This window comes from Leishmania martiniquensis, chromosome 32 (assembly GCF_017916325.1).
Source record: "Leishmania martiniquensis isolate LSCM1 chromosome 32, whole genome shotgun sequence".
Lineage (NCBI taxonomy): Eukaryota > Euglenozoa > Kinetoplastea > Trypanosomatida > Trypanosomatidae > Leishmania > Leishmania martiniquensis.
This window is the reverse complement of record NC_090167.1, coordinates 1,530,001-1,550,801: the sequence shown is the minus strand read 5'-3', so window position 1 is coordinate 1,550,801 and position 20,801 is coordinate 1,530,001. Positions and strand designations below refer to the sequence as shown.

The 20,801-nt window shown below is 58.1% G+C and overlaps 2 protein-coding genes across 2 annotated transcripts; both read right to left on the bottom strand.

The window, feature by feature from the left end:
• Positions 1 to 623: 623 nt before the first annotated feature.
• LSCM1_02051 (uncharacterized protein) lies at positions 624 to 13,070 on the bottom strand (the record flags this gene model as incomplete). Its single annotated transcript, XM_067319645.1, has 1 exon — positions 624 to 13,070. The coding sequence occupies one exon, from the start codon at positions 13,068 to 13,070 to the stop codon at positions 624 to 626; it is 12,447 nt and encodes a 4,148-aa protein (XP_067176194.1).
• A 4,453-nt stretch (positions 13,071 to 17,523) lies between these two features.
• Positions 17,524 to 19,929, bottom strand: LSCM1_02050 (uncharacterized protein; the record flags this gene model as incomplete). The annotated part of the gene is made up of 1 exon (XM_067319644.1): positions 17,524 to 19,929. The coding sequence occupies one exon, from the start codon at positions 19,927 to 19,929 to the stop codon at positions 17,524 to 17,526; it is 2,406 nt and encodes an 801-aa protein (XP_067176193.1).
• Positions 19,930 to 20,801: the final 872 nt, after the last annotated feature.

The following is a 20,801-nucleotide window of genomic DNA, read 5'->3' as shown; positions in this document are numbered from 1 at the left end:
AGCGCACACATACACACATACACACACAAACGCACAGATGTATATCGTAAACCGATCAATTGCCTCAGAAACAACGAAACGGTGCACCGCAGAGACAATGCGCGATAGGGCCCCGCCATCTTTCCCACGAGCGGCTCCACATGGCAAACAGCTCAGCGAAAGAGGGCCCAAAGTGTACGCGCAAAGGAAAAGGAAATTGGGAAGGCAGTCAGCAGTGGTGCACACATCCAGCGGCAGCAGCGCTCGTCTCTGCTTCACAGATGAGCAAGCTTCTCTGCAGCAGAGCGCGCATATTTGTACATCATAAGCAAAGCTGTGGGACAGAAGCCAGCTCAGTACGCGACTTGCCCCTCTCCCTTCGCTTCCCTGTTGTATGCGCACGAGGAGCTTGGCGTGAGAGGTGCAGGCAGGTGCTGCTCCACTTGATCTCAGCCCTTTAAAAAAAGAAAAAAGGAAGCGAAACCAAAACGCACGCGACTGCCACCTTAGCAGCGCATCGTCCGTGAAAAGCGTCCCATTTACTTTTAAAGAGGAGATACTGGCACCACAGACAATGAGCAGTGCCAATGCCTCAGAGAGATGCGCAAAAACGGGCGCACCGAGCCACCCTCTCACGCGAGAGGTCAGGCTAGCTCCATCTCCATTTGATGCTGAAGCGCTACCAAGAGCTTCTCCTTGAACATTTCCAGTGAGGTGTAGAGCGGAATGGTGATTAGCGACCCGCAGGCTTGAGCACGGGGAAGATGATCGACGCTTTCGTTATTCTCGGCCACCGTAATGGGTCGAATGAGAGGCAGCCGGCGCTGCCCGGAGGCAAAACAAATCAGCGAGGCTCTCTGCTCCATAGAGAGCTGTTCGACAATGTGCCAAAAGTACGATTCGCGACTCCCCGTCAGCTGCACGCGGATGTACTTTTGCAGATCGGGCAGCGTCAGGTTGCTCTCGCCACACACCAGATTCTCGAGATCTCGCCACGACAGGCATCGCACGACGCGGCGCGAGAGGATTTTCCAGAGGCCGTTGCGGATGGCGCTAAGCTGCTCGTCCATAGAGTGCACAAGGCAACGCTCGGCAATGGTGCGCCGTTGCTGGGCAGCCACCTCGTCGTTGTCGTCGCTGTCCAGCCACGCCACACTCTCCGCAAAGCCGGGGATGAGCTCATCCGCGACGCCACTCAAGAGAAAGTTGTCGTCCTTTACGGTGGCCTCGACGACGCTGTCGACGTGGGCGTAAAAGTCTTTGATCGTCAGCTCGTCATCCACGAGAAACTTCCAGAAAAACGGGGAAAAGTCGATGTCGAGCGGCGTCTTGGCGCGCGCCGAGTGCCCCATAATTTTGCCAAAGAACGTAAAGAGGTTCAGATCGTAGATGGAGTTCGCCTGACTATCCGGCACGAGGGATATGCGCTGCGAGTTGTTCACAAACACAAACAGCGGGTTGCGGTGAAAGTCAGAGTTGGGGTGGCACTTTTCAGGGTGCTGCATCATCTCGAATGCCAGAAAAGTCCACAGCTGCCGATACGGACCGCCCATGTCCACTGGGGCGTGCCCGGAGCCGCTGATTTGCAGGTTCACTTTGAAGAGCGGCGACACGCCCCACTGCTCGTCCGTCAAGAACCCGATTTGCCTGTAAAGCTGCGCGAGTATGGAGTGCCGCAGCGCACTCTCCGTTGTGCGTGGAAGGCTCGAGTACAGATCCGTCACCCGCACAAAGATCGTCGGGGCCGTGCTCACCGCCTCCACCGGGGCCATGTTCACCAGCAGACGCTGGCGGAAGGAGCGGCGGACGAGCCCCTTCATGGACAGAAAGGCCTGCGACAGCGTTCCAGTGACGGTCTCCTCATCCAGATCGACGAAGTTGTTCGCGGTGGCCATGCAACTTTCCGTCACCGCGATCACCTGCGCGAAGGTCTGCAGCGAAGACGGGGGGTACGACTGAAGCAGTGGGTAGGCGTGCACAAATAGCTTGTACGGATCCTCGGGCACACACGAAAGCGAACTCGTGTGATTCTGTGCTGCCTGCTCGTCTAGATAATCCTCCACGTCGGAAAGAAAAGAGGCCAGTTGTAAATAGAAGGCGTAGGGCTGCTGCTCCATCAAGCTCCGTTGGCTGCGGTCGTAGCTGTCCACGAGAGGACGCGCAAAGCGGCCGGAGAGGTCCGTGTAGCCGTCTGGTGCGTACTCGAACTCGTTGGCGCGCAGTCGCACCTTCATGCCGCTGCAGGTGCCGATGGATGCAAAGGCGAAGAGCGGCGTGTTGTTGGCGAGTATGATGGGGATTGTGATGAAGTGCCCCACCACCCCGTTCAGCGACCATGCTGCCGTCCTCTCTTCCATGTTGAGTAGGCACCCCACAACGGCGCCAGGGATGCTCTCCGTCGGTATTTTGTACTCCTCTTTGCCATCGCGTGTGTTGATGTCGGTGCCGTTGTATGCGAAGCTGTTGCGGTCGCTCCCTACATGCTGGCCTGGGACCTCGTTGTGCACCGCAGTTCCCCAGCCAATTGCGTAGGCGGAAGTGATTCGGTCCGGCAGTGTCACCTCGTAGTAGTAGCGACCTCGTCCAGCCGTACCGCAGGTACTCGTAACCTTGCCTACCTTCAGCTCCTGTCGTACGTAGTCGCCGAAGGTGCAGAGCGTGCCCACTGTAGGACTTGCTGGATCGATCGCGAGGTGCAGCTCATCCACCACACGCGGCAACGCCACTTCGGCTGTCACAGACCGCCACAAGTCGATGAGGCAGTGTAGGGGGGCAACAGGAATCTTGCGCATCTGCTGGTCCAGCGGACTGCCGAGGGCGAGCAGGAGGTCCACGCCCGCCGCGACGTCCTTCTTCACTTCTCGGTCCTCTGGCAGCGCCCCCACCCACCGCTCCACGTACGAGAACAGCGTCGAGAAGAGCTGCTGGTAAATGCTAGTGTACTGCAGCCTTGTCTGCACAAACGCCGTGATACTTCGAAGAACCTCGTGCCGGTGGTAGCGGCCACAACGGTGGGCCGCCGTCACGACCCCGTGCAGGCAGTCCCACAATAGGTGCTCTCGCACGTTGTTGATGGCCTCGGGGCGGAGAAGAAGACTGTTGGTAACAAGACGGGCAAGCGAGATGGCATCCCACGGTTTCAGACTTGGTTCCGTGATGCGCATGTTCGCCTCGCTTAGCATCACACTCAGCTGGTGGTTATTAGTATCTTTGCACACCAGTGCATCTGCCAGCGGGTGGTTGATGAAGACAAAAATATGTTCGAGGAAGTCGACGGGCTTGCGCTCAATGCGACTGCAAGTGACAAGGTAGAGGTGGCGCGCCAACAGCACGACAAGGCGATGTGTGGACTCCCACATACCACGATGCGGCTCCGGTGGAATCGTCGCGTCTAGGCAGTCCGGCAGCGGCTCCACCGCCCACTTGTCCGACACCACCGGGAGCAGAGCGAATTTTCGACAGGAGTTGAGGGTGAATGGGCCGCCCTTCCCTTGGTGGGATTGGAACTGACCGTGTAGTCGCAGCCCCTCCGCGTCCAGAAAGCCGACCATCCCAAAGTACAGTTCCTGTCCCCCCACCGCTGGTCCGTCGCACACAGAGGCGGCGGCGTTGTTGAGGAAGTCGACAAGCTCCTGATAGTCACGCCTTACACCCCGCAACCCTTCACCACTGCTGGTCACGAAGTGCTCCACCTCACGCAGCAGTTCAGCGCTGTAGACGCGCATGAAGAGGCGTACCATTCGAGAGTACCTCGTGTGCTCGTAGATGACAATGAACCGCGTTTCCTCAGCTGTGCCCTGTGCGATGTCGGCACGCCCAATGCCGTGCGGTGCAAGCGACACCGTGAGGGACTTTGTGGCGCGTGCGAAGACTACTTCGCCTAGCCACTCGTCCTGGAGCGGCACGCTCTCCGATGCCCTGGCAGGGTCTCTGAGGCGCACTGTATGCTCGTAGAGACTGCACGGCAGCCCGTTTCGGCGGGTGTACCAGGACCGCCCACCGCACTGCTTTAATGGCACACAGTTTCGGTAGGACATTTTCGACACGGATTCGTTACCAGTGTTGCGCACCGTCAGTGACTCGCCACGCCGGAATATCACCTCGAAGATGCCACCACCGTTGATTGTGTGTACGAGGGTGCCGTTGTGGAAGCGCCGCTTACGCTCGTCCGTATTGAAGACTGGAACGAATGGTGCAATGTGCCGCTTCTCTAGCGCCCAGCGCCGCCGATTCGCTGTCGAGGCAACAGAGGCGCGAATCTCATCCAGGAACTCGATGGGTGCGTCGTTCTCGATGTGAGCGGCAGCCAAGCGCTTCGTCATGCTGATGAGTCGCTCGTGATGAAGCGAGACGAGGTGTGAGAGAGACGCGTTCTCGCATAGGCATGAGAGGGTAAGGAGAAGGCGCGACATGACGAACCCTTCCTCCACTGTCGCACCCTCGTTGCGGTCACGCCGGCACAGGAACCACTCCTCTGAGATGACGCTACTCTCATTGATGAGGTAGTGATGCACCGGTACCGACACCACCTCCTCCGTCTCTAGCACCTGCACTCGGATAAGGCGATTGTCGAGGCTCTGCGGGCGGCATTGGGCGAGGTGTTGGTCCATCAAGATGTAACCCAAGCTGCTCTTCTGGAAGAGTCCTCGACACGGGGTCAGCGGCAGGCGACAGTTCTCGCGCGTCACAAACCACACGCTGCCGTCGCGGCCAACCGTCTTGAGCATATTCCCCGAGACGTCCTCCACTGTGGTCGTCAGTGTGCACGCACGTTCTGGAAAGACGGAGACGGTGGTACCTTTCTTTCCAAGCAGCACAAAGCAGCCGATGGGTTGCACGGCGTTCTCGCTGTCTTTCAGCGCCACAGACCTTGTCCCGACCACGACCCAGTCGCGCGAGATGGTGATTCTGCCTGCGGCAGGGTCGTATCTAAGGGTGATGCGCGAGCCTCGCTTGAACCCGTATGGATCTCTGCTGTGGTTATCCAGCGGCTGCCGCAGCGACGGGTCACTGCAGTAGGTCGCGATGGTTGAAACGTTGGCGAGGCACTTGTCGCGCAGCTTGTCACGCGTCGCCTGCACAACCTCTTGCGCTGGGCCCAGTCCCACGAACACGGGTGCGTCCAGCGAGAGGGGGCTGCCGTCGACGGTATCAATCACGACAGAGAAGAACTCGGAGCCGTTTTGGCCGACCAGACCCCAGGCGCAGAGAGCGTTGTCTTCCATCGCCTCAGCGACACAATTCATCTTCGCCTCCAGCATGCGACAGCCACTGCTGCGCAGGTACATGACAGTGGCCGCTGGTATTGTCACCTCCATGCCACGCTCGATCGTGGCCGGAGTAGTTGTGGAGTAGGCGATTGGCGAGCCGTCCATCATCGTGAAACTGTGGTTTGAGTGCACGCAAGTCAAGAAGCAGTTAGAGCACAGCGTGTAGTCGGCGCACTCGTTGCACTTGAACCAACAGCCAGAGACCCTCGCATCCCCAAGGCTCGCATTGCACCCGTCGCACGCCTTGCGCTCGTCAAAGGAGCACAGGGCGTACTGAAGCTTCTGACAAGGAAGACGAATGGCCGGCGCGGCGCTGTTGGAAGGTAAGAAGACCGCCACAGCGTCTGTATTAAAGAGGTTCACGAAAGGGTAGAGCGCGCCATCAGCTGGGAGATTGTCAAAGATGAGACCGAGCGGCATCTCCTCACCATTCACGGGCGTTCGAAAGGCATGCATCGTACGCGCAGCGCGGTCAATGTAAAGCCGAATAGTGTCGCCACTAACAATGATGCAGCGCGGCTCCGCTGCCACCGGAAATGAAGCGTCTGTGCGGACGTGGCGCAGTCGCCAGGGTGAATCATCCATGTCGTGCAGCGCCCACACCTCTGTCGTGTGCGCGTTGAGGTCCTTGTGCTTCCAGTGAAATGTCGCCGTGCAGACACCAAAGTAGTATCCACCACCGAGTATCTGGCCCTGATTGCCGCGAATCAGTTGGCAGCGGATGCTTATCTTTGCCCCTGTCGGAATGGACGGCTCTGCAATCGCGATGAACGGCGTAGAGACCCCTTTAGCCCCAGTCGGCACTGTGGCGAGGCGGCCGCAGTAATGTGAGGGCAGAACAAACCCTGGGTTGGAGAGAGCCGCGGAAAAGGTGTAGTCATGCGGGATCGGAGGCGTGTGCATAGCGGCGACAGAGGGCAGCCGACGGAGCACCGTGATGAAGCTGCCCACGCGAAGACCGTGAAAGAGGAAGTCCCAGTGATCTTTTTCCTCGAGGACGATCTTGCACCGCTCTTCCTGCTCCAGGCAGCAGAGCGCCTCGACTGTGATGCGTGGCACCACCATCCGCTCGGCAGCGGCGATAAGATGGTCGATGCAGCGCGCCAGCCCCGTCAGGCGCGAAGTTGGCAGCACCGTGTCGAAGGTGCACATTGTGCGCGGCTTGGCCGGCGTGCGCATGTTGTAGAGATGTTCGTAGTTTGTCTTGCCTCCCAGCGTGAACTTGCAACGCAAGTCGTTGAGCCGAGACACCGTCACCGTAACCTCCTCTCCCACTGAGCTGCGTAGCTGCAGCAGGCGCGGGTCTGGCATACTCTTGAAGATCGGCAGCGTCACCTTGGGGAACTGCTGAACTTTCAGTTCCTCGCATAGACGCTGGGCGACAAGGTCTTGAAAAGGGTCCAGTGTCAACATAGAGCGAAGCACGTCCACCGAGGCCGCGCCAAGCAGCGTCGGCCCGGTGATTGGGGCAGTCATTGTGCCGCCGCTGATCGCTGCGGCGGCATCGTCGTTGTACAGCTGCACAAATGGCACCAAATCCACGTCTTCTGGAATGTCACTGAAGAGCGCCTTCAGGAATTCACCCTCACGGTAGAAGTCGATGCACCGCTTGTCACGATCCACCACCACCCGAATGACGTCCGCATTGCCAAAGGTGCGCTGGAAATTGTTCAGCTTGACGGTCGGGTTCGTGGCATGCGGCAGCTGCGGTGATGTATCCTGAATGGCCCAGACGATAGGTGGGTTCACGGCCTTCCAACTCTGCGAGTTGCTGGTCGGTGTCAGCGGGCTCACCCCTGCGACGGATACTCCGATAAAGTAACCACCCTTCAGCGAGTGCCCCTTAGACATGTTGCGCCTCGTCACCTTGACAGAGAAAGATACCATTCCAGTTCGGGGCAGCAGGTTACCCAGCACAATGCTGCGCTGCGCGTCCTGCAGCATGTGTGCGTGCTGCACATTCACAATCGCCATCGCACTCGCATCACAGTCGCACCACATGGGTAGAAACGGAATGACGTCTTCGCTATCGGTGGCGCAATTGGCGTTCTCGAAAAGTGTCGACACCAAGTTCCCCGCAGCCTTCCCATCCGGGACCTCTTTGACGTGCACAATGACGTCTGGGAGCAACCCGATCGTCGCGATCTGGACCGAGTGCAGCGGCAGCAGCATGAGGATGGAAACAGCGTCGAACACCATGTTGCTGATGTGCTCGCTCAGCGTAATCCCGTGGGTGGCGATGTGCCGAATAGTGGAGATGAGCACCATAATCGAGTGCTCGGCGACGCTCAGGGCCACAGCCTGCTGAACACGCGTCGTAGAGTTGCTGTTAGCGGAGCCGCCAACGCCAATGTTCATGAGTGATGAAGTGACGCTGTTGACGTGGCGGCACACCACATCGCACACCTGCGTCAGCGCACCACGGGCGCTGTGGCTCTTCGACTCCTGCACCGCACACACTCGAGCTGTCAGATAGTGCAGCACCATCTCCGCCGTGGAGGTGATGCGGTACCACGTTGGACCTTTTTCGATGTTCAGCGCTGGGTGCAGCTGACGGTAGTCGTAGGCGAACGGCACGGTTCCGAAGTTGATCGAGACGCGCACCATGCTTCCCTCGTCGAAGGAGATGGCTGGGTACAGGAGTGCGCGGTCAGCGTTGGCGTTTGTAGGCACATTGACGCGGCCGGCAAAGGAAAGGAAGCGGCCGTTGAGTGTATAAAATAGAAGAAGTGACGTGACGACGATACCGCAGCCAACCGTGTCGCCCTCCGTGAAGGGCGGCAGCTGTGCCTGTTCGCCCCAGCGAACGTCGCCTAGGCTGCTGTAAAAGAGCAGCAGGTCCTCGCCGCGGAGGGCAAGCTCTGTGCGCGGCAACTGCACACCCACGTCGAGCTTGCCAATGGGAGAGTTGATCTTCACCTCGTAGTAGTACACCCGGGGGACCCCCTCCTTCCAGTTCAGCTGCCACCCCTCATCTGCGCGCACCAGCACTGCGGGACCCGAGCTCTTCTCCATCACCACGCCAAGCTGCGACCGCGCCGTTTGGATTGCGGGGATAAATACAGAAAAGCCGTTTGGAAAGACGCGGCTGAGAGAGGTGAAATCAGCTGCGCCGAGCAGCTCTGTCCGCACCGCCTGCTCCTGATCCGCTGCCACATCCTCAGCGGACCGCAATGTTTCGTGGCGCAGGCGCCAGGGCGATGTCAGCGTCGCGAGCGCCGTGGGCGAGCCCATTTGACTCTCCAAGAACTTGAGAATGTCGTCCTCCGTCTCGAAGCTGCGTTTGAACTCTTCACAGTCTGCCTCGTCCCACGGAAGACACAGGATGGCGTGGAACAGCATGAGCGCGCGCCCTTGAAAAGCCTCCTGCGTCAGGGCGGCCCGGTACCCAATGGTGCCCGACGTATTCTTGAGCACCGCAAAGAAGCTGTGGAGTGCGTCATGGAAAGCGCGACGTACTGCCGCCTCCGCATCGAGCCCGGCACCGTGCAGCACCTCCGTAAAGTGCTGGCAGCCGTCAGTGCACGTGAAGGCCCAAAGTACACGCAGCGCCTCCGTCATGATATCCTCTGTCAGCCCGACGGAGTTCACTTGCAGTAGACGCGATAGCAACTGCAGCCCCTTTTCGATGTTCTGCGCAGCGCGCGCGCGGCTCACCAAATCCTTTTGAATCATAAGCGGTGTGATGCCCTTCGCAAGCAAGATGCGCACTTGCTCAAGCGAATCATTCTGCGAAGACAGTTTCACGACGCTGCGTCGCGAGCTTGTTGACGCCCGCCGCTCCGACAGCGACCGCGAGCCGTTCAGAGAGTTCTCAAGGCGAAGCGAGGTGCGGCGACCAAGCATGGGTGTCGCGCTACCCCCTTCGAAAAAAACGCACTCCATCATCCAGCGCGCCAGCGAAGCGAGGAAGACGATTGTTTCCTCCTTTGTGGCACCCTGCAGCTTCGTGCTCCACTCCCCGCTGAACCATCGCAGCTTCAGTTCCTCCTCCGCCTGTCCGCGTGTTAGACCGCAGTGCAAGAGTATCGACAGCAGCGCGCGGATCGCGGGCCGCATCGACGGCACAATGGATCCGCGCATCGCCTTGCACACCTCATCGACAAACTCCTTGCCCTCTTCCCGGTCCTCCAGAACGCGCATCGGGAAGTCCAAAACGTTTTCGCGAGGTGCGCCGCGCATCTTGACACTGTTGGCGGCCAGCACGCTGGTGGTGAGCCCGTAGCGAAAGAGCGGCGTAATGACGATCTCAGAGGCCGTTGATGGCTTCCTCATTAGCTCGGCAGTGGCAGCAAGCAGCACGCGCAACACAGCCTCACGCATTACCGCGGCGAAGGAAGCGTCAAGCACAAATTCGTACTGTGCGATTACTGTAAAGCTATTTTCCCCTCTGCCGTGAATGTGAAGCACCCCACCAGCCAACTTCTTGAAGGAGCTTGCCTCGTCCATCACCACGTTGTCAGGTCTGCCGGTTTGGGCGTCCGACTGCATAACAAACACCGAGGGGCTGCTGGCCTCCTTGATGAGGGACACACTTCGTGCAGTGGAGAAGTCGAGACAGAGGCGCCAGATCCCTGTCTCTTCCTTGTTCGGCACGTACATGTCGTAGGCCTCATGAGTTGAGAAGGCGATCACCTGCTTCGGAGTCGCTTGAACCGTCTGCAATCGGCCACACAGATGGAGCAACTGCTCCTGCGTCTCAGCGGTCACGGCTGCCGGGCACGCGTTCGCTACAGTCACCAAGAGGGGCAACACGCCGGTGAGAATGACGGAGTTCGGTTGCTCGTCGACTCGCCCCGCGGTGAAAATAGACTTGCAGCGACACATGAAATTAACAAACAGCTCCAGAAGCTGACTCACGTTCGACTCCGAGACGCGGGCGGCGCTCGAGTGTAAGGTGGTCATGACAGCAAGCACGAAAGATGTCATGAGGTGAGTGACGGGCTTTGGCTCGCCAGCATCGCCGGCGGACTCCCGCTCACACTGCTGCAGGAGGTTCTTGGCGACGGGCACGATGTCGTCCGGACGGTGCTGCACAATCTGGTGAATGACGGTGTAGACACGCTCTCGCGAGAAGTAGCTCCATTGCAGGTCGGTGTGCTCACCAGAGTCCATGTGCAGGAGCATCTCTGCCTGGTCCTCCACGGTGAGGGACCACGCGGTCGCCACTTGGTAGAGCCTATACGTCACCTCCAAGAATGTCTTTTCCGTGAAGATCTCCATGATAGCGCTGCATGACGCCTTTAGTGATGCGGCAACGTCAGAAATGCGTGTGTCGTTCAGTGTAGCAAGGCGGCGAAAGTGGACCAATGCTAACGACATGAACGCCAGCACCTTCAACGGTGGCGTGAATGGCTGAACGTGCCGCAGTGCCTGGGCCAATGACCGGAGGGTGGCGAAGGACAGCGGGGAGTTCTCTGGGAGGATGCGCTCCAGTTCGTAGCTCTCCGTGTAGATGCAACGGTAGATCTGATGCATGAGCCACGGCGCCGAGCCGACGCCCGGGCACGCCTCGCTTGGGTCGCACAGTGTCAGCTCCTTCTCCATTCGGCGACGGGTGAAGAGGCGAACAGAGCTGAAGGTGGAAAAGCGCTGCTGGTACACGAGCAGCTCAGACTCGTCGCTCAGAATGGCGTACGCGTTCTCGCTGCACGATCGGGGACACTGATACACACGCACGACGCGGTTGCTCTCACGGTCCACTTCGGCCACAAGATCGTCAGATCCTTTCTCCACGGGCGGCAGCATCACAAAAAGACGGTACGCGCTCTTCAGCACCCGACCGGACAGGAGAACCTTGTCTCCCAGCGGGACGGCAGAGAGGTTTGTTATCGAGACGGGCACAATCACCGAAGAGTCCCATACGAACGACTTGGCGTTCAGCGACACGCATTGCCGCCCCGCCGTCTCCTTTAGCCACATGCCCGTTCCTTCGTCCATGGGGAACACAAACAATGGCATCACAGAACTGTCCACAATTCTTTCCCTGAAGAATCTGCGCACCGTGGCAGGGCCATTCGCCCCGCTCCAGAGCGCTGTAGATCCAAAGTGTCCGGAGCAGTGCAGAAAATCAACCTTTTTAATCTTCATTGTCTGCGACTGCGTGTAGTGCGGACCGATCAGCTCCACAATTGAGAAGTTGACGCTGACGGCCCACACGCCTTTGCTCCAATGTGCGTGGAGGAAGTACCACTGGGTGGTGCAGGGAAGCACCCCTTGGCACACAGTGGAACCTTGCCGTAAACTCAACACATTGCCATGTAACTCTACGGCGAGAGGTTCCCCGGTGTCTGGAACAATGCGAATGAGCGTGCCAGCGCAGTCCTTGTAGACGTGCGAGCAGAGGGAGAAGCAGTCCACCGTCTCAGAGATGGGGCAACTGAAGGAGGCGGCGCTGATTGCGGCGTTCAGCTCTAGTATATACAGCGACGCAGTGGATCCACACGGAAGGAGTGGCGACGGCGTGGCTTCCAGCATGCCTTTGTGGTAGTCCGTCACCAGCGACACACACTCTGTCGTGCGGTCCTCCTTGGTTGTGAGGTCCGTTGTGAGGACGGCGTGGCGTAGTCCGCTGGTATCCGTGCAGACGAGGTGCGCTGAGTCCTCAGAGAACGTCATATTCCAGCAGCCGGCCACCACTTCTGGAAGCTCCCGCTCCGCGTGCAAGGAGCCGGTTGAGAGGTTCAGCATCATTATCTTCTGCGTACCAACCGTGGCGAGGTATTGTTGGTTCGGGCTCACACAAAACTTCTGCACGCCCGTTCCTTCGCCAAGCACCATCTTCATCTTGATGGGCTCATCTTGGAAGCAGTCGATCGGGGAGGTGATGGGGCAGATGTCCGCGGCGTGAAGCGAGAAGGACTGCACAATTTCGCACGCGTGTGGGACCGCCACCGGGACGATGTTGCATGAGGCAGTTGTGAGGTGCTCTAGAATATCAGCGTAACGCAGGATCTCGTGCAGTTGGTGGCGGCGACCGACCAGGAGCCCGGCGATAGCGCAACGCTCCATCACCTGTGCTGAAGGCGTCGTCGTCTCCTTGACAGAGATGCTCAGCTGGGTGAGTAGCTCGCTCACCACCGACGGCGCCAGAGCGCGACACAGCGTGGCATCTGAGAAGAGACGCTGATAGAGTAGCTGCAGTGAGCGAACGTGCGAATGTGCACCATTCAACAGGTTCACGGACATCATCATGGCGTCGGATTGCAGCTGCGAGCCAAAGGTAGAGGAGTAGACAAAGATATCGCCCATTGAGCTATCCGCGGAGTGCGGAGCCGGTGAGTTACATCCCTCACCGTTTCGCAGAACGATACTCTGATTCACCTCCTCTGTCATCGTCTGAAGGGCCTCTTGGGCGTCCAGGATTACCTGCTCGTATATGAGGAAAGGGGATGGAGTCGAAGTGACACTGTTATAGGCGTTAGCAAGGCTTCGCACGTGCTGCACCACCGTCTGCGGATCGATCGGCGCGTCGCCATCGAAGTCGGGCGGGGCGGTTGGCAGGGAGAAGTTTTGCTTCGAATGCGGCTGATGTTTTTTTCGATATATGCGATAACCAGTGGCATACAGCTGCGAGAGGGAGACGGTATCCAATTCAATCGAGCTTTTGTTGTCACCGCTCGGGTCTTGTATGTACATCGTGCCTTTCTGGTAAGCTGCGCACTCCACGTGCTGCGCCTCGTACGTAGTGGACCGCGCAGGGATGGTGTCCGTGGCACTCGTTGTTGTCGCCGTATCGCCAAGCAGAGTGACCTGAGGGGGAGGCGTGCTCCGCAGCCCCGGCAAGGGGCCGATCCAGTTTTCAATCCCCGCGAAGCTCATTGTCCCGATGAGGGCGAATTAGAAGCTTGATCGGGCGACACCGCCACACGCAAGATGGTTCGACGATTCCGCTGCGGTCCAAGGCACCTACTCGTGGACGAAGAGAGGGCTGCTCTACTGCGCAGGGACGAGTGAAGCCAGCCAAGAAAGGGATGCGTGGCACAGACAAGAAAGTTTCAATGGGGCACGAAGGAGGGCAGCAAGCAGCTCCCGAGGTGCCAGTATGCCGTCGAGTGTGTGTGTCAGAGGGGAGGGGCTATGCAGGCCTGCTCCACAGACGACAAGGGTGATGTGAGCGAGCAAAATGTTCACAGAGAACTAGACGATGGCGGCTCGCTTTGCCAAACATTACCTGATGTCTCCTTAGTGGTGTCCTTGGGTGAGACGGGGGGGAAGGGAGAAGGCTGGAGAGCTGAAAGGTGGGAGAGTGGGGAACTGCAAGAGAAGTTCAACAAAAGACGAAAAAGGGGCTCTCTGCCCGTCGTCGCGTCCCGTCTTTCTCGAGCACCTCGCGCTATTGGAGAGACGGTGGGAGCGAGACGATCTTGAAATGTGAACAAAACAAAAGCACCTCTTCTCTCAGCTCGCTTTGTCGTCGTCACAGAGGAGAGGTCAGCGCCGAGGGCATAGACAAAAGGTGGAAACAAGTCGAAAGTGTAGCCAACAGGAAACAGAAAGCCACACGCACACACCGCCGCTGGCGGCGGAGAAGAGATCGACGAAACGGAGCTGGGGATAAATTCCACACAGAGTTAGAGTAAACGGGTCAGAATATGAAACATAACGCCAAAGCAAGCGGGTAGAAAAAGGTGGTTTCGCCTTCGAGCGAAGAGGGTGTAGATGTGAGGAAGGAGTGAGAGACAGAGATAGAGAGACAGGCAACTACAGGGTCCGGTCACAGGGCCAACAAGGCCTGTGCAGGTCAGCGAAAGCGAGCAGAATCGAAAGAGGTGTATGCGAAAGAGTGGATCTGCACCTATTTGTACGCGTTTGAGCAGTAATGCAACTGCAGGGACTTCAGACGAGATGAGAGCTCAACACCGCACAAGACAGGTAAGAGATCAGATGGCCAGACGTGCACACAGGCAAACACTCGCCACGAGAGAGAGAGAAAGGGAGAGTGTTGAAGGAGAGGAGGATGGGGGGTGAGAGATAAAGATAGCGGAGAGCGTGTCGAGAAAGCTGGGAGCTAAGAGAGAGGTAAGAGGAACGCAGCAACAAAAAAGAGGTCGTCACCCTCTCGCCGCCTCGCCTTCGTTTGTGCTTCTCTCCTTTCCAATGGTAGTGCGGCGCTGCACGCAATCCTCCTCAGCTATTCACCTGCTGTGATGAACGTGTCGATGCACGCCTTGTGCCTGGGCACGGTGAGCTGCGTTGTCACCCGATGACTCGCCTTTCCGGCAATGTGTATCGTCGAGGGAGGCGTCAAGAGGCGAAAAAAAGGGCAATGCTGCTTGTGTGCGCGTCGGTGTGAGGAGAAGGGAGAAGATGCTAAGCCGAAACGGCTGTAAGAAAGGCAGAGCCGGCAGAGGTGCGGATGCTCAGACACGCGCACAGTTGCAGGGAAGGAGGAGGGCGTGAGAGAGGGGAGTGCAGACGGCATGCAGACAAGGGCGAAAGAGCGCAGATGAAAGGATTCAGAGGGGCCTAAGAGGGAGTTCGCGGCGGAGCACGGCCCTTAACAGCAGGAGGCCATAACAACGAACGCTTTGGCAAGTCGAGCTGCGATCGCTTCACCACCAAAGTGCGGAACGGAATGGCCTGAAACGTAGAGACAGGCTGCTGCTACGTACGATGCCATCCATTGCGCCAAGGCCTTCCTCGAGAATGGCCTAAATACGCATAAAAACACCCGTAAGATCATATGTGTTGTCATGCCGTAAGTCTCTGCTTCTCACTTATAAGCAGGGATGCTTCGCCTATTCTTTCGATGCCGCGCAGGTGCACACGGCGAACTGCTGCTCCGCCGAAACGATAGACATGAGCTCACAGTTCCTTAGATAGAGTCATAGGTCGATCTTCGAGCGCTCACGACGGAGAGAGACGTGCGCAGACAGAAGTTCACAATGTGTGTACACGTCTCTCTCCGTCGTGAATGTCGGCCCTCCACCCGTTCCATACAAAAACGAAGGCAAGAGCTAAACTGTCCAAAGCAAAAAGTCTTGCCGGTGACTCGAGAGAAAGGGATAGAGAGAGGGGGAAGGCGATTCGAAGGGAAGGTGGTGGGGGAGGGGGGCGGCACTGCAGATGAGCATTAGCTTTAGCCGCACCAGCGGCCAGAGAACCGACTGTATTTCAGGGAAAGCGAGATACCCCCCTCCCTTCCATCATCTCGCTTCCATCTCGGATGTTCGACAGAAGAGAGGGCCTTACGGAATAGCACCAATGAAGAAGGGCAAGGTACAGAGCTGACGACCTCGTGAGAGGTGTCCGCACTAATAATAATGAAATACAGTGTAAATAAGCAAAGCGCAAAGACCTCGGCACGGGCGTGGCAGCGGAGTGGGAGGGGAACAGAAACGAGCAGCCAAAGAAATGGATTCGTATTGCACCAGGAGGAGGCACGCGAGAGAAGCCGCGGCACTGAGGAAGTGAAAGAGCGTGCCATGTGCACAACTGTCAGATGGGCTGCTGAACAAACAGGCACCCAGTCTTTTCAACTGTGAGAGTAGTTTCTTTAAGGGCAAAATCTTCGGGAGAGGCTCATGGCCAGAAAACGTGCTGCCGACCCTTCTAGTAGTGGAAGGGCCCGCTCCCCGACTTGCCCTTCTCCTCCTCGCTCTCTTGCCCTTGCAAATCCCTCACTGCAAAGTCTCTCCCCTTTGGCTCTGCACTTTTTCGCTGCCCGTTTACCCTCCAGCTTCTTCCCCCCCGCACACTTCTGCCCGCCTGTGCAACCACAAATGCCTTCAAACATGTGTGAGTGCTTGTCAACACAGCATGGCATCGCGCGTACATTCAGTATCATGCATCCTGCGGTTCCAGCATGAGACGTCACAAATGGAGTGCGCCCACACGCATGTTCTCCTCTAGAAGCATATCCAGAGAGAGATGAGAAAGATATCACACACACAAGCACACGCAGTCGCTATCCATCCAACACCCACCCCCACAAGGCCATATGGCAGCCAGGTAGGCCCAGGCGTTCGTCTGGGAAGGTGCCGCACCCATCGACTGCAACGCGCCAGCGTTTTCTGCGGGAGGCGGAGTGACATGTTGAAGCACGAGCGCTCTTTTCCCTCGTGTGTAACTCCTTCACCTCATGCACTCCCTCCTCCTGGACTCTTGAGACTGTTGGGCGGCTGGGCTGGTTCTGCATTCAGTCCGTGTTTGGGCAGGCCTGCCGGGGGCGAATACATGTGTTGGCATGCGTACATGTGTGTGAGTCTTTTCATGTGTGCGTGCGGCGGTATAAACGGCACAGATGCCCTGCGTGCAAACGAGAGTACTCACATATCGAAATGGAGAGGGGCTCGCATCCTCGCCACAGCCGCTTTAAGCAGACGGGGGGGCCGGGGGGTTCGGGCCGCGGCGAGGGAAGGGCGAGGATCAGGAGCCGCCCTCACACCCGCTACCCTCATTTAGCGGAAGTGCCTCCTTACCATCCTTCTTGCGCTCGATAGCCCCACCTCGAAAGAGGTTATAAATCCACTTGGCGATGTATACAACGACGTACACCACCAACCAGCAGCTTACTCAGACCATCTTGCTTGGCAGTTTTGAAGAGAACCTATCTTGAAGAAGGGTAGTACGAAAGTGCCCCCGACAGACGCGGCAAGGGAGAAGCAACGTTTCGCGGAAAGGGAAAGGGTGTAGAGTCATGAGCGGATCGGGGCGGCATGGGAGAGTAGTGAAGGAAAGAGAGAGGAGCCCGCGCATTAGGCAGCGCCACCAATGGCATTTCAGAGGACCGCCAGCGGCCGCGAAGGGTAGGGGAGGGGGCGTGCGGTGTACACCCGCACGAGCACTTCCACAGCCGCACAGAAAGAAGAGGATGCTGTGCTGTACAGATGATATCTTTGGCATCTCATCCCCTCTGCACTTGCCCTATCTTACCTTTTGGTGCGGCATTCTATTGCTGCTGGGGCACATCGCCCACACGCACATGTTGCGTTGTTGTTGCTTTCCCTGCAGTTCAGCGCTGCCCCCCCCGCCCTACCATTTTTCAGGGCGCGTTTCGTACGGCCAATGTGCACGACAGTAAAGCGCGAACGAGTCCAACGGCGAGAGAGTGGCGACGGGGTGGCAAGGGCACGCGTACTTCGAATAGGTGTCGAAGAGGATAGTGATGCAACGAAGCATGATGAGAAACAATGAATATGCGTAAAGGAGGTTGTATAGGGAGAATACAAGTGAGGGTGGAGGAGAGCGTATTGTCACCCACCGCACACCGGTCCCTTCCCTCCCCTTTTTCACAACTGCGCGCGCATCCATGTGAAGAAGGGGTGTGGCATTAGAGCTCGTGGTACACAAATCCGTCATCCACACCCACAAGATGGTGCAACGCCATGGCACGGCTCGCGGATTCACCGTCGTCCCTCCTCCACTCACTCTTGATGGAAGCATAGGTCCGCACAGGCCGAACCTCCTCCACGTCGCCTTCGCTGTCTGCCATATCAGCAGTGCTGTTGTCAGCTTCCTCGACGGCCGTGCGGCGGCGCTTGCGGTGCTCCTGCTGAAACTCAAGTTCCCAGCTGGAGACAACCTTCGAAAGTAATCCGAGCTGATATGGCAGCGACTCGATGCTAGGGTCGCACGTGCCACCTCCGTGCGCGTAGCGCTCCCTTGCTCGTGGACGCAGCACGCTTGACTGATGCAGCATCTCATACAAAGACTCCTGCTTGATACTGACCGCGTCTCCAACACGTTCCTTGAGCAACTGCTCCTTCACACTTCCTGACGCCGTGCTGGCAGATGACTCGACAGGGTTGTACTCTACCACGCGGCAGGCGTACCCCTGGTCAACGAGGAAGGCGGTCCGGTGAGCCGCATAGCTCATTTCGATGGTGTCCATGCTGATTATGGAGTAGAACCAAGCATCCACCGACTTGCCATTCGAGGCGCGCTCCTTCGGCCGCAGAATTCGTCCTAGTCGCTGCGCCTCCTGGCGGCGGCTACCGCCGTGGCTGGAAACCTGAACCACCACGTTTGCATTTGGCAGGTTGACGCTTACGTCGCCGACGCGCGAGACGCAGATGACGTTGATTTTCGATGTGCTCTGAAAATCAGAGAAGATCATCAGCCGCTCCTTGTGCGGTGTACTGCCGCAAATCACCGGTGCGTTGAGCAGCTTCCCGTACTCTTTCAGCAGCATAATGTGGTCGCAGCAGACAAGGATTTTGGCGCCGGCGTCCAGGTGCCGCCACACAAGCTCCCGCACACACATCATTTTGTTCGGATTTGCCGCAGCTAACATCACTAGCGCTGGCGCCTTCCTGCTACGCTCCATGTACTCGAGCCCGAACTCCTTTGTCATTGGCACTCGGACCTCGACGCAGTGGACGCGGGCGAGGTAGCCCTGTGACGCCAGGGTCTCCATAGAAATGTCGTACAGCTTCGGCCCCACCAGGTGGAAGAGGTCAAGAATCTTGTGATCTTCACGCACGTACGTGGCGGTAAGACCGACGACGCCCTTTGCATCGATGAAGCCGAGGCTTCCTCGAAAGCTCTCTGCCGGCATTACATGCACCTCGTCCAGTATTAGCAGCCCATACGGGGCAAAGAGCTTTTCTTTCGGGTTTTCTCTCCGCTTATGCTGTCCTCGTCCTCTGAGCAGGTCGTCCTCGCCAGCCATCGCTGTCGCGTACTGCCGCATTCTGGCTTTGTGCGCCGTCACCAGCATGCTGTAGGTGGTGAGCACAACGTCTGTGTCCTCTGTGATGGGATCCTTCTGCTTTCCGGTCAGGCAAGCGATGCGCGCAGCGCCGCTTTTGACCTGATGGGGGCGATCTCTGTGAGGTTCAGCAGCATCGCCGCTCTCGAGGGGCGGTGGCGCCTCCAGCGTCGCATAGTCCAGAATTTGGCTCTTCCACTGCTCGACACTGACGCTGCCGGCGCACACGACCAGTGTCGGCTTCCTCACTTTGCACATGAGCATGATGCCCAGAAGCGTCTTTCCGGCCCCACAAGGGAGAAGTAGGCACCCGCTGCTGAGGGTGCCACCATGGATGGCGGCGTCTACGGCCTCGATCTGATAGCGGCGCGGCTTTGTCTGCGTACGCAGCGAGATGTGCGCCGTGCGAACCGAAGTGTCCCTCTCAAAGTCGTACTGCTGTTGGATGGGGAGTCCGAGCGCCACGCATCGGGCGGCCACTACCTTCGACATAGTCCTGCTCTGCAGCAGGAATGAGGGGTATGGCGCCGAGCACTCCGCCCAACAGCTCTCCTCATAAAATATCTGAAGCGGGGTAGTCGCCACTGATGCGATCACAGCGTCGTGCAGGAGCATTTGAGCCGTTTCTTCATCTTTGCACTGCACAAGGGTCCTTTCCAAGTCGATGATGATGCGCGCAAGGTTGTACCGCATCATGCACGATTCAATGAACTGGCGCACAAGTCGCAGCTTTTCAGAGCTCTCTGCGAGCCCGTAAGCGTAGGTCTCCAAGAAGGCGGTCGCTTTAGCAGCGTCGATCCCGTTTGACACGGCGGCGCCGAGCGAGAACGGCGTCAGGCGGTACTCGTGCATCAATGAAGGTCTCGATAGGGCCTCCGCTAGCGTCGTCAAGAGAGGGCGAATCGCCTCATAGCTGCTACGAAACGACTCTGCGATAATAGAGAGGAACCCCCCTGCCTGTATTCTGCTCTCCACAAAGAGGCACTTCTCATGGGAGCGCACGTCTCGGAGGAGAGAGCTTGCCATGATCGCTGCCCGCAACAAGAAAAGCACCAGAGGGGCTGTGCGAAAGCAGAGAGAAGGCGCGCAGCAGCAGCAGCAGTGAGTGGGAGATGGAATAGTGACACCCCTTCGCCAAATTCGCAGGTGATAGATGTCACTGTGGGTGTCTTACTCTGCAACTGCGTTGAGGGGGGTGATGCGGAAGCCCACGCACAGCGCACAGAAAGGCACCGAGCGCCTCCAGACAAAGGAGGGGCGCCGTCTGAACGCCTGACAGCTTGGCAAGGAGAGAGGAAGTGGTCCAAGATGAAGTCAAACAGTCGAGCGCCGCAGGGATGGCAAAGAACGGCGGTTAGGGGTGCGCGCGTGTGGGTTAGCGTGTGCACAGCGCACGCGAAGCAGGGGGGAGGAGAACAACAGTGACGAGGGGGTCGGCATGTTTCTGCCTGCATGACGAGCGGCTCCGAACAGCCCTTTTCGAGCTTAATGCCGGCACCCTTGCACAGAAAAGGGCCGCTGCGCACCTCCCACGAACACGGTGGCTTCAAGGGTCGCATGCAGAGGACTCAAATCATGGGCGCGAGGCAACGGAAGACGAGAGAGAAGCAGCAGCAAAAGGTGACCGAAGGGGTGATTTGTATGGACTGGCAACTGAGCAGCTCCTCCGTTCGATGTCGGCTTTTCATCAGATGTGCCCAAGCAGAGGACGGAGAGCAATCGAGTGTGGTGCCACACCCTGATCTCCTTTAACCCCCCTCTACGGAATGCCCTTGATGCACTAAAAAAGAAAAGCGAAGACGATAAGGGAAGAAAGGTGTTGAAGTGCACCCTCCGTGCCATTGTTCTCAGGGTGTTCTGCTCCTGTACGTTGGACTCACACCTTCTCTATACCCCCA